General features: G+C 42.6%; 1 protein-coding gene across 2 annotated transcripts in view; it reads right to left on the reverse strand.

The window, feature by feature from the left end:
- The window catches only part of ANO1 (anoctamin 1), a 72,803-nt gene that overhangs the window by 34,409 nt on the left and 24,549 nt on the right, over positions 1-13,845 (reverse strand). For both annotated transcript variants that reach the window (XM_066187449.1, XM_066187448.1), the window contains exons 2-5: positions 6,571-6,749; positions 3,636-3,962; positions 1,188-1,286; positions 29-180 (exon numbers count right to left, since the gene is read on the reverse strand). In XM_066187449.1, the coding sequence (XP_066043546.1) occupies positions 29-180; positions 1,188-1,286; positions 3,636-3,962; positions 6,571-6,749 (757 nt within the window). The remainder of the gene's footprint in view (positions 1-28; positions 181-1,187; positions 1,287-3,635; positions 3,963-6,570; positions 6,750-13,845) is intronic.

Consider the following 13,845-nt stretch of genomic DNA (forward strand, 5'->3'; position numbering starts at 1 on the left):
TGGACATTTAGGGAAGGCTTCCACTTACAAGTGCTGCTTCTCTCTGGAGAAGGGGTAGGAGAGGCGCTTCACCATCTGAGGTTTGTGTTCTGCTACTTTTGGCTGGATGGGCTCTGTGATTTTTTGAATCACAGAATTAATCTTTTTCAGGAGGCCGTGGGTCTGGTTGATCTGATACATCTGAGGGGGCAAAGAGAGAAAAAAAAAACAACAGTAAAACTTTATTGCTTTTTGGTTATCCATAGGTCAGAGTGAACTGTAAGGAATAAACCAGCAATTAGATAAATATATCACAATAAGCTATCAAGGAGTGTGGTTTGTATTCTTGAAATCATCCAGAAAGAAAGGGATGGGAAAGTGAAACCAAGGGTTAGGGAACCACAGGATCACAACAGACTTTTTAATCTAATTGTGCTTCTGATTAAAATCCCTGGTAAGTGAGGCAATAATGGGGATTAATATGAAATCCAAACCAAAGTGTGGTTTTAGTGTTGTAATAAATGATGCTGGGCTTGGAGACTGTCTCTTGCTCCATTATGGACTTCCCTGTGCAGTCTGGGAGCTGCACTTAGTCTGTGTTTAAATATTAATCCATCTCTGAGTTGTGCTCACTGAGCAGGTAGCTATCTATCTATCTATCTATCTATCTATCTATCTATCTATCTATCTATCTATCATGGGTGATTTAGAATTGATGAAAATACACTGTCATTCCTTTAATGGTATTTCAAATATTCTGAAAGGTAATTTATTTTGTGGTAGAGTGGCCCCAGCTCCTGCAAACGTGACTGACTGTGTATATGAATAGTCACTAAACCCAGTGAGACAAATTCTTATCCTTGTGTTCAGTTTTAGCAGTCTTCAGGTGAGAAAAAAATCTCCAAAAAGGCACACAGAAATTTCACCATCAATTGAAACCTCTTCTTTTAAAACATACTGAGGATGAAATCACTCTCATCATATACAGACAGTGGTAGCAGCCAGAAATTCTTGATTTCCATTCTTCCTTTCCCTTTTTCCCTCTGCTGCCCCAACCAAGTACGTTTGTGATTTTCATTTCTGGTGCACATCAGTCAATTGTTTTTAAAATGTTTGTGGAAAGAGAAATCCACATTTGTAAAGCGCTCTGAGAGGAACATATGTTTAAAGTATGCCTTCATGAGGAAAACAAGAAAATCAGGACTCACCTTTTTTGTGGGCATCTTGAGCTTAAGGAATTCTGCCTCTCGACACAATACGTTCCATGGTGCATGTATTTTTACAAATCCAATCCCATGGATTTTAGTCTTAAAAAAAAAAAAAAGCAGGGGAAAATGTTACTGATGAGAGGAAATTAAATACATCACCCCTTGTGATTCATACATATGTAAGGAACAAACAGTCCATCAGGGCCAACATGATAAATCATTTGTTTGAGAGACTTGGTTTCTAACAACAGGACAAACACTGAACACCTCACAGTGCTGAGCTGCTACAGAAAATGTCTCAAAAAATGCCATTGTCTCCCAGAGCAATTACCACAAGGTTAAACAGATAAAAACTGTTTGGGAAATAAAAGCTAATGACTGTGGACACAAATACAGGCTGAGCCAGTTGAATCTGAAGCAGAGGCATCCAGCCAAAATGGTGTGATTTGGTGAAGGGGTTGTAATTACTGGGGCTGAGAGAGGAGCTGCTGCTCATACCTCAGAGGAGCAGCCTCAGAATCAAATCTGAGTATCTCCATTAAACCATTATAATTAGGAAAACCGGTAGGAAAAACTCCACCAAACAAAGCAAAAGGAGGAGAGAAGTTAATGGCAAAATTAGTGGTTTTCCTGCAGCCCAGTAATTCTCTGAGCTGTGTTCTAGAGGGCTGGACATGGATGTTTGCTCCAGGCACTCCCACATCCACCCATGTTTGCTGCCACTGGAGTAACTGTTCCAGAGGCACTGGCAAACGATATCTGACTTAGGAGGCATTCAGTAAACAGAAGAGAAATGAACTTTAATGAATCTTTCTAATCTTGCTGCTGCACCAACTCAGTTATTATAATAACTAGCTTTCACACAGCTGTATTCTTACTGGCTTTCTAGAAGTTGGTCACTCAGAGGACCACGGAATGGTTTGGGTTGGAAGAGAGCTTAGGGATCATCTGGTTCCAACGCTCCTGCCATGGACAGGCCAGGCTGCCCCAAGCCCTGTCCAACCTGGCCTTGTTTTAATCAATTATTTGTGGACATCGAGCCACTGACCGCAACTCTTTGTGTGTGACCATCCAGCCATTTCACTGAAGAAAGCTTAAATGATTTATTAAACACCATCTTTGCTCTTTTGGAATCAGTGAGGTCTCCAATGCAGCTTTGTGGCTTTTCAGGCCCAAGTGATTGCAGATCTTTCCCCCTACAAGGATGTGCTGGCTTTGGAAGCTGATGTAAATCCCAGAGTCTCACTTTCATCTCTACACTTTCATCTCATGTGGTTTGGTGTCTTGCACTGAAAGGACAGGGTTCCCTCTCTTTTACAGTATCCTGGCTTGACCCCTGAGCCCTTCTGCATCATTTGAAATCGTATTACAGGTTATAGGTGGAACTTCCCATCTGGCAAAGGATTTAAATATCTATGACTTTGAACGTGCAAACTCCCTGTCTGCTGTAGGAACCTGCAAGCTGGACAGAAAGCAAGTCTGATTTTCACTGGGAGACAGAGAGGGGAAAGGTTTTGGGGTCTTCTTTCATTGTACCATATTAAGTATATATATTACATATACACAATATATAAAAAATATAAATGTCTGTAACTTGTGAGTAATAGGTGGCAGATTTATTTTTTCAGAGTCTGTTCCCAGGTCGAAATGTATCTCAACTTTTAGATCCTGTAAATAAAACCAGCATAAATGTTTACCCTCTCTCTCAGGACTCTGGGGCACATTGGTTGGGTCAGATAATTGTAGCAGCTTTCTTTGAAATTAATACTGCTGTGTCTGTTTCTACTAATCACACACTGGCAGCACTTCACATACATCATTTTTTACACGGTCTAATGGGCTTTTAATAGAATATCCTGTTTTCAGGGTGCAGGTGGAAGACGTTACAAGCTGTACTGTTCATGTCTAAGAATGGAAAGAGCAAACTGTAACACAGACCCATGTGCTCCAGCAGGAGCATGGACCAGAGCCTCCAGAACAAATTTAATTCTCCTCAAGCCTATATTGAGGAATAAAGATGACACTGCCTGTATCAGATTTCTTTTCTTTTCCTTAGGACTGAAACTGCCAGAGGATCCAAACCACTGCATACTGTAAACCCACCAAAGTTAGTGTTCAGATTAGTGATTAGTGTTCAGAGCAATTTAAACCTCACTTCCAGATAGCACAACACAATATTGCAATGGTGGGTGTGCCATAAATCCTGGCCAAGAAAAGTCAGGAACTTCACCTCATTGGGACATTTACAACACCATGGCACACTCCTGTGCAGCCAAATAAATCAGTGGGTGAGGATGGCACCGACTGCCAGAACTGCAATCAAACCCTGCAAGAGCTGAGCTTGTGAAACCTTGATCAGAGCCAGGTTCACAGGCACAGCTCAGCATCCCCCAGGACCCGGCCACCAATCCCCCCCTCTATCTTTAACCCTTCCAAGCGGATCCTTACGTCCTCATCGCGTTCCAGCTCCAGCCCAGCCTCCACGAGGTTCCCCTCATACTCCTCCCTGCGGAACCTCTTGTCGTCCTCGTGGTAATCCATGTGAGGCTCACTCTCCCCCATCTCCAGCTGCACCCCCTTCCCCGGCAGGGGCTGGTCCTGCTTGGTGCTTCTCATGCTGGCATCGTTGTGCTGAGCTCTCCTGGCCAGAGCCTTCCCGGTCGAGGACTTCTTGTAGTGGTAAACCAGGATGTAGTCCACCTTCCTCTTGCCATCTCTGAAGTAGAGCCCGTATTTGCAGTCAGCATCCGGGTTTTTGGATAGGGAATTTAATAACTGGAAGTGGGTAATGGGGGTGTGGAGAGAAGGGGAGAGAAGAATAATGAATGCACAACCCAACACAAGCACCAGACAGACCATCCTCTCCTGTCAAGGCTCCTTTTGCCTGCAGCACATGATGCCCTCTCTCCAGACAGCCAGCAGATGGGAGGAGTCGTCCCCCCCCCCCCCCCCCGTGCTACTTTGAAAAATTTTTGCAAGTTAACACCTTTAATTTTACTGATAGCCAGCTGGGATTTTATTGGCCAGAAATAAATAGATTGCATGATTGGGATTTAATCTAATCACCAGCACACTGGTTCATAAGTCAGTTACTTGCTGGGTTTGGTTTTCTCCTTCGGGGGTTAATTGCCACTAAGATCGTCTGTCCTTTTCCACCCATGACATCTGCAGTGCTGCAATTCTGACAAATAGATTAATATCGTGTGGAAACATTTCTCACTTCTCTTATCTATCATTGCAAGTCCGTATCATCTGAGAAAGAGATCATCTTAGATACAGACTGAAGGGAGCCAGCTGCTCCTGCAGCACAGCCAAAAACACCATGGAAAGTGGCCAGGGAAGTGGGGTCACTGATTATTGAGTTCACCACTTCTTTTTCCCACTCATAAAACCTATGTCACTATGCAATCTGATGGTGGCAAGGGCTTTATTCCCAGCCTGAGTTAATGCTAGGTAAGTGGTGCAAGATACATGAAAGGTAAGGCTTAAAACACGATTTCATTTCCAAGCATTTTTCTGAAAACTGCACATGGCAACTGCAGAAACAAACAAACAAACAAAAGGTATTAACAATTAACTTATTTCTACTTTTATGACACTTCTCATGCATAATTCACAGTTCTACCCTTCGAGATGCACATACTAGTTAAAAAAAAAAATTCATTAGTAACTGGTATTTGTTTTTACAAAAAATACCCATCACAGGAGTGGCTTTTCAGTGTCCAGGGAACTTTTCTGGCTTTTAAGTTTATAGAAGAACGTCCATTCTCCACAGAGGGAAAGGGACTTGTGCTCCAAAAGAGAGCAATTGGTCATTGGTTGCAAAATGCTAAAATCTATTTGGGATGTGCACACCTGCTTATTTCACACATAAAACACTAAATGTAAGTTATTTTAGATAGCCTTTGCTATCTGCTTCTCTCTCGTTTAGGATCTCATCCCTCTTTCCCATTTAACCTAAACCCTTTACACCAAGTTAATAAATCTATAATAAAATAATACAGCATTTGGAGCCACCAAGGAGTTCACTCATTGTCCTCTTGCCTCTATTTCCCCTTCCATGAAAATAGGGGAGGTTATTTAGCCATGTCAAACTCTTCAGGGCACAGTCTGTTAATGTTTGTGCCCTACCTAGATATTCTCATTTAGTTTGTAAGCATAACTTTGATATGAAAGACCATTCATGAAGATTACTTTCCAATTGCCTTATGGTTAATGACACACACCTGTGAATTGTGAACATTTTTTTAAAGCAAGCTGAGAGTCCGCTTGTGGCAGGCAACTCACTTATGCAAATTTCTGTAGAAACAAAATATTAACAAATGGCAACTAACTGGATTGTGCCTAATTTTTTTAAGATGTGTTGATGTTACTAATTAATTAAACAGCAGTTGCTGAAAAAACAGGCCAAACCATGGCTACTAAAGCCTCAACAAATTCATTTATATGTGAGAACAGATATATCCCACAGCAAACAGGAAGCAGCAAAAAAAACTTGGTTCTGTTTGCTATATCCCACAGCAAACAGGACGCAGCCGAACTTGGTTCTGTTTTGGAGAAATTAATGGTCAGATTATTTTAAGGATGGGGTATAAATGCTGAAAGATACTCATGGGCCAGATGTTCTCTTGCAGTGCTGCTGTGCTTAAATGGAGTTGCATTGACTTAGACCATGTAAAGCTCATGTCTCTTCAGCTGTGGATGAGACTGAAAAAAGTCATTTCAGTTTCGCCACAGCAGGAGGATTTTAACACCCTGACAGAATCATTCCCCCATGCTCCATCCTAATTTTAAGCACAAGCACAATAAATCACATGTTGCTTTTTCTGGTACCTCTTTCCCCAGTGAATCTGTTGTATAGCCCACTCCACCTTAAAAAACTTCTTTTTATGTTTTAATTACATAACTAAGTCGTAATCAAGCCGGGTATTCATATTACTAACTTCCTTTAAAATTTGTGTTAAAGAATTTAACCGAGGAGCAACTAATGACACTGGAAATCTAATCTCTATTTTGTGCTACAGAAGACCACTTAATTGTTACCACCTTGGCTTTGGCATGAAATTTTAGACATTCTCTTCTGTTCTTCTCTGCACTGGCAAGAAGATGTAAAGCTTGAACAGCCTTATTGCCAGATTCCTTACTCTGAGAAGAGTCAGCCCCATTTTATGCTACAGGTTAAACCAGTTTCCCTTTCCCACACATCCAAGAGCAACCCCCACCACAACAGCATGCACTGTGCCTGGTGGCAATCCTTCCCAGCACCTTGGAAAAAACGGAGGGAGAGGGTTTCAGAGCATCCTGGGGGTGGAAAGGATGAGAAGTAAGCTGAGGGGCCAAGTGCAGGGTGTCTGTTCTGACCCTGCAGGCTGTGACTACTCACCGTGCTCTCGTGCTGGTCATAGCCTATGTCCTCGATCGCTCGGATGTTGATGATGTGGATGCCCTTCTCCTCAGCAGGCAGACAGGAGTACTTCTTGTTCACCCTCATTCCTGTCTCCTCTGGAGCTTCACTGAGATCTTCCGGCAGAAAATCTACCCCATGAAACTCGCTGTCTGAGTCTGAGAATGAAGGTAACAATTTTATCAAGACACTTTAATCCCAACACTTGCTCCTCCCAGAGCCACCCAAAAGCTGAAACGTATCCTGTTCCTGCCTTCTCTTGCCAATGAGCCCTTGGGCAGGGCTCCCACCCCTTCCCCCTTCCTCCCTTCTCAGCTTTCCTCAGCCCTCTTCAGCCCTACTTGGGTCTCCTCCTCCTCCAGAGGAAGAGTGCTCAGTTAACTTTTATCCTGTACTGGTGTGTCAGGATGTTTTAACTCTGTGGGCTCGTGGAATGACTGTATTTCTTGGCAATAGGAGGAAAAAGGGGGGGAAAGGGAAAAACTGCCGGTGAGGGTAAGGTGCCATGGTGCTTCTCTCTTTTCAGGAGGCATTTTTTCCTTTAACTCGCTCATGATGAAAAACAAAGTTAAGGGTTTCCCCTCAAGTACCTACATCCTGCATCTGATTTACTGAACCATTCTTATTTAAGCAGTCTTGAAAATCTGGAGGTTTCTCCCTCTCAACCTGCTTCTGATGAAGACATCAGAATTGTTTCCATTTCCTGTTTAAGTATATAGGTAGCTAAAGGATTTAATATAAAAATTTCACTACAAACTGAGCAACCAGATAAGTGACAGAATGCAAACTGGTGTTTGCATATGGGCACTTATGCAAGCAATAGAAGGCAAAGTGTTCCAAGATTTTATTAATTTTGACACTGAAATAAAACACTGCAGCATTGTGCCTTTTTTTTTTTTTTTTTAACCATACAGGAGCAGGGCTTTCTCATCTAAAGAATGAAGATAAAACAAGAATTGTAAAATTTATGGATATTAAATTATCTTTCCTCAACAACAAAAAACATGAAACTGAATTACCCTGTCTGGGTCTGGTTGAACTTCAGGGAGAATGTCAAGGGAAGAGACAAGGAAAATCCCACTCCCCAGCAAATTTGCAGATGATGTGAAACCAAGGAGGAGGATTGATAAGCTCCAGGGCAAGGCTGTCACTTCAAGGAGTCTTGACAGGTTGGAAAAATGGAAATCCAAAAAAGCCCCCCACTTATGCAGCCCAGAGGAGGGAGGGCAAATGATGGGTGTCCCATTCCTACCTTCAACTACCAACTGAGTAGGTACAGACAGTAGATACGTGCCAGATTCCTCTCACAGGTGCATGAAAAAAGGGTAAGAGGCTACAGACACAAGTTGTAACAAGGGAAATTATGACTATATATATATATATATATATATTCTAACAACGATGGGGAAGGAACCAGTGTAGCTACAAATCTCCATCCATCCCTGGAGAAGGTCAGAGCTTGACCACACCTGGCCCCAAGCCACCTGACCCAATCTGAATGTTGGGAGGGCATTGCAATAATCACTGCACTTCTGATCAGGCTCTGTGTGGGGACAAGGCAGGAACCAGCAGGGAAGGGACAACAACAACCTGCAGCAGACAGAGGAGGAGGAGGATGAAACCGAAGCCTTGGCACATATCCTGAGCTTATCAGAGCAAGGTAAACATTACTGTTGTGAAAGACATATTTCTGTGGAATTTGCAGTTGTGCTCCTCTGGAGCTTGCCAGCACCATGAGTTTGTGAATGTTGATTTCAGTTCTGGGCAATCTGCTGCCCCAAGCTGCTTTCATAGGAATAACCAGTGCTCATTACCATCATGACCTTACCATAAAACCTGGGCAGCAATCACCCTCTACATATTCATGTGCACATTACACGTGTGTAACACCCACACCTTTGCAGATCTGGGCTGCTGATTTTGTCTCTTCTTCAACACTTTCCAGTCCTTCCCTCAAGACAGACAGCATAACTCATGTGATCTCAGGGCAGCGTCACCAAACTCAGTGAGCCACTTGAACAGCAATTTGTAACAGCTCAAGGTGCTTTTTTGGGGGCAAATATAGAGATGCAGCCAAAAATCTGCTGGCTCATGGGAGCAGCGCGAATGTTTGTAACTATTCCCTACATGTGTATGGTCTCTTTTACCCAACACTTCCAGGCACAGACAGTCAGGCTCCCTGAACATTGGGAGTTGAAACAAGTGTGCGCAGCTGCAGAATCCTGTGTGCTCAAGCCTTTATCCTGTGGCTGCAAAGTACTCATAAAATAATACAACTTTTGGAACTTCGTAACAACCTGCATTTTTATTTGGAAGGATGCTGGAAGCAACTTTGTAAAAACAGTGGATTAAGTGCTGTAAAAGTCCTCTCTTCCCTCCTTTTCACTCCTGTACGAAGTAAAACCCAGTTATTTTAGAATTTTGCAGAGGCTATTAGAAGAGAAGCACCTTTAACTGACTGTGAATCTGAACAATGGAGCTGTGAACTGAAAAGCGCTAGTTTAGGAATCACCACTGGGACGGAATAGGCTCAGAGGAGAAAATCACAAGCTTCACTGGGCCCAAAGGACCTCCCTGTGCTCTGAAGCTGTACTTTCAAGCAGCATTTGTTAAGCCCCAGCATGGAGCACAAGGAGACCTGCTCAGATGATTCAGCACCATTGTGCAAGCCCAAACAATCCCTCCCGACCCCGACACAAGTAGGTATTTACATTTCTGTTTACACATCAGTAGCCTGGCAGTAATGGAAAGAACAAGTGCTTCAGGTAGGCAATGAATCATAGAATTTTGGTTTATTATGGCTACTGGAAAATATGTGAATTGTGAGAGCTTTCTTGATATGATCTTAATGACAGCAAGTTTGATTTCTGCACTTAAGGATGATGTCAGGATTTAATACTAAGTAAAGCCATCCAAACCACTTTGGTAATTACAAATACCCAGGAATTACAAGCAGTTCACTTGTGCTGATTTGGCAGAGGGCAAAGCCTTCCGTTGCGGAACACAAAACCTTTTTTTTTAACATGGAGTAGAGCATTTCAAAGACTTAAAACCATGAATATTTTATGTTAATCACATTAAACAAGAACAATAATTTAATCTCAAAATAAATTCTGGTTCAGAATTATTTATGGCAAGAAGGAAGAGGAAAGGTGAGGAGTGCAAAGAATATTAATGTCCTAATTCAGACTGACATCCTAATCTCTTTGTTGGGAACTGAAAGAGGAGAGCATTGTGAAAACTGCTGGCTTTGCTGCCTTCTAATGCTGACTAACCCACTCTCTTCTATGTATTAAGCAGAAAACACTACAACAAAGACTTGAAGAAGCACTCAGTGTATTTTAAGACAGCTTTAAAATCCATGATCCCAAACCCCCATGGATTCTGAGTCAGCAGAAGTCCCTGATATTGCTGGGACACAGAGTCAAACCCAATGCTTGAGTCTCTCACTCTGAACAATATGGGAAACCAGACTGAACTAAGAAAAAAACCCCTCAAACTCAAAACCACTTCCTCCTCACTTCAAATTTCAGTCGCAGCTGTTAAAATTCCCAACCTCATCTTGCAAGAATTAACACTAATTAATTAATGATCATTTTTCCACCACTGAAATTTGGCACACTGTGCTGTAACCTTTCCTCTTTCAGACAATGCTTCTTCACTCGATGTTGAAGACCAGGTGAATCAGAACCAAAAACCTGCTGTAGAAACCAATGTATTTTCTCCATTATTCAATCAACTATTAACATTATAGTCATAACGATGTGTAGACACTGAATATTCCCTGGCAAAAATATTTTTGTCATTAAAACGAATTTTAAAATTGCATTCACACAATGCAACTCCTAAAGAAATACCCTGCACTAGTTCTAAAATAAGCATCATCAAGTCAGCATGAGCACATCTAAACAAATGAACAACTATTTCCCTGCTCAACCTGAAACCAATAATGTCACTGAAACTGCTTTCCCTTTTTTTTTCTTTTTATTTTATTCCTTGTTTCCTCTTGTTTTCTTTTTTTAGAGAGTAGGTTTAAGAAAGCGGTAGAACAAAAAAAAAAGTCACAAAGATGTCTGAGGTAGCTGTCCCAGCTGTTCCCAAAAGGGAAGCAGCAGAATAGTTACAAGACATTGTGATTCGAGGCTTTTAAATGTCCACATCCTTATCTCTTTGCTTTATATAAACTGTGATACATAATTCAGAATGAAAAAGTAAGAATCATGCAAGTAACCAGGAAGCTTACTAAGAAAGTCATGCGCACACACACACACACAGATACATATGCTGAAAGATACACACACAACCTGTAAGTAAAGGTTGAATATTTGTTTATAATATGCTCTTTCTGCAGAAAAAAAAACCATTAGTGTGTACAATATGTTGGATAACTTTTGGATTTACGTTCTTTTCTTGAGGAAAAATTTGATAAGAGATAAAATGCCTTTAGTGGGGTTTTGCTTGCTGCACATTGCCCCCTAGCAGCAGGATCCTCCTTCAGCACGTCCTCACCCAGTCCTCCACCTCCAGCATCTCCCAAATTCCAAGCTAGAGCTTAATCCCAAGAAGAGAACACCATCATTCTCATAAGTGACTCGCCTATCGCTTCCCCTTTTCCTTCCCCCTCCTCAGACACCCTCCAAGGCTGTCAGATTTGGAGGTCAAAACCCCAGGAAAAACAAGGCCAGGCAAGTGGCAGCAGGCTCCCAGTGCCACCCCAGCAGCAGGTCGGTCACTTCCGCTGGCCCCAGGAGCCGTGCCTGGGAATGCCAGCCAGCATGCTGGAATGCCAGCGAGGATACCCGCTGCTGGCAAGGAGGGCAGTTCTTTTTTTGGGATGCTGACACCTGTTTACGAGGCCCTGGCCCCGGACCAACAGCCCGGCCAGGAGCTGCCGTGCTCTCCAAGGAGCGCCCGCGCAAGTTCTGAGCTTTTGTTCTGCTCAAAGTCCTGACATCAGGCGCTGATTAGCTCCACTTCAGGCACAATTTGATGTGAATTTTCCCTTGTCTCTTCAGCTGTGAGCAGCCAGATGTTGCCTTGAGCTGGGCTGCTTGTGGAGAGGCAGCAGGTTTCTCTCGTACCACCGACCGACCGGCCTGAGGAAAAGGGCTGCTGGAAAAGGCAGCCCACCTCCTCTAAATTTAACACCTCTGGGGATGCTGGAACCTCCTGTCCATCCTTTCAGGGATGCGGGGATGTTGATATCTCCTGCTCTTCCATCTGCAGAAAGGTGAACCCTGCCTCTTCCATCTTCTCCAGCACCATGCTAAGTAGGACGCTTTGGAACTCGCCCATCTCCTTTACTTTTGCATTTATTTTAAAACTTGTAGCCTAGGCCTGTGCTGGTTATTACCTTAATGAATCAAGCATGATGTTATGACCCAATCCATTAAAAAAGAAAAGCTCAAACTGTGAAATAAATCTTGGGTTCCATGGATGGTTTCCTTTGCAGAGGAGAAATCCTTTCAAAGCAGGATGACCTTGATGTGCCTGATGCTGACAACTCACACTGAAGGGCAGAGCCCATTCAGACACTTTGTGTCCGGTGCTTGGGAGTCACACGGGTGGAAAAACTTCAGCTCCTGGCAGGATTATTTGGATGATCAGCTGGCTTAGCTCTGTTCTTCACTACTGAGAATGGTGGGGCTCTGGAGTGGGACTGCAGCTTTCCTGGAAGGCTGTCTACAGCTTTAAAGTTATTGATCTATTATTATCAACAACATATTCAAAGCAGGTTAGAAGGACACACAGCCATGACATCATTTTTTTATTTATGCCTGTCTATTTTTGTTTTTAAAGATTTATTTACCCTGTCTGCTGGATGCCACCCTGGGCTTGAACACGTGTCTGATCTGACACAAGCCTTGTGAAATGTAAAAACAAAGAGCAAAACCACCTATAACCTGTAAAGGTAATGAGCATTTTGATTGAAATGGCATTTTCAACACCCTGTAAAGAACTAGAAAATACTAATTCTACCATAACACTACAGGCTACCATAACACTACTAACAGGCAGTAGCCTGTTCCTTTAGGCCCAATCAAATCTCACATTTTATGAAAACACTTAAAGCCTCTTCCCATCCCAAGACAAATTTCACTTTTTTCTCCACAACTACCAACAACTGTTTAATGGTCTATTAAGTAAATCTGTTTTCAGACATATTTCTAATACACCTAAGTGAAGCACTCTTCTTCTGTCAGGCATCAGAAAAAATATTATTTGCTTCTGTTGCTCTTGCACAAAGATCAGCACTAAAACTCTGCTCAAGGTTATGGTGAAAACAAAATTAGACATGGGAGAACCACTGAATCCATGTTTTGTGAATCCTGTTAAATATGTTTTGCAGGGTTATGATGCTCATTATTTTTATTGGTGTGTTCCAAGGGAAGGTAGTTTTTGTCAATGGGAGCAGCAAGATGAAGGGAAAAAATACAAAAAAAGAGATTATGGTGAGAGAATTGGTATTTATTGGGACAGTGGATACCTAAACTCTTACCAGAGTCTAAATATAAAATATATCTAGATACATTTAAAATATAATGTATATTTTCCTTCACCAGGCTGTAACAAAAGGCTCTTTATACCAAACATTTGGAAATGAGGATCCAAAAGTAACAGTTTTATCCTAAAATCTCAGCCATGGACTGCAGCCTGGGGCTGAGGCCATGGTACACGTGCTGACTGGCAGAGCTGCTCTTAATCCCTCTGGTTTCCCATTTAAAGTCCTAATCTTGAGACATTTGCACTTGTGTTTACATTTCCGTGCAAAGCCACAAGGGCGTTTGGGCTGCATAAACCCAGTCATGGATGTCCTGGAAGGCTTTGCTCACCTGATAAAGAGGGTTTGGGCCACAGACATCACATTCAGGAAGAAAATTGCTTTTCTGCATTTGAGCTGACAGAGGCAGTCACTGGGACTGGGTTTTGCAGGGCAGAGCTCCACCTTATTTATGTATGTTTTTTGGGTGTGCCCAGGCAGGTGGAGCTGATGTGGTGGGGTGATGGGGTTGGGAGATACCCAGCCAAAATCCCAGCTCTGTGCTCCCTGAGGAAATCCAACCAAATCCTGCCCTGAGTAAGAGCTTGGCTTTCCTGAGTTTTCTTCATAGCCCTGCAGTTTTAACTTGGAACAACACCAATATAAGATAATAAAGGGGGCAAGTTCCACCAGCAGTTGGAAGAATCTCCCTCCCTGAGCAAGGGAATGCAAATCAGGGAGTGGGAAAAGCTCTGTCAACTCTTGTCTATCCA

The sequence above is a fragment of the Chamaea fasciata genome, unplaced genomic scaffold, assembly GCF_029207755.1.
Source record: "Chamaea fasciata isolate MVZ Bird 193981 ecotype frontalis unplaced genomic scaffold, bChaFas1.0.hap1 SCAF_7, whole genome shotgun sequence".
In the NCBI taxonomy this organism is placed as follows: domain Eukaryota; kingdom Metazoa; phylum Chordata; class Aves; order Passeriformes; family Sylviidae; genus Chamaea; species Chamaea fasciata.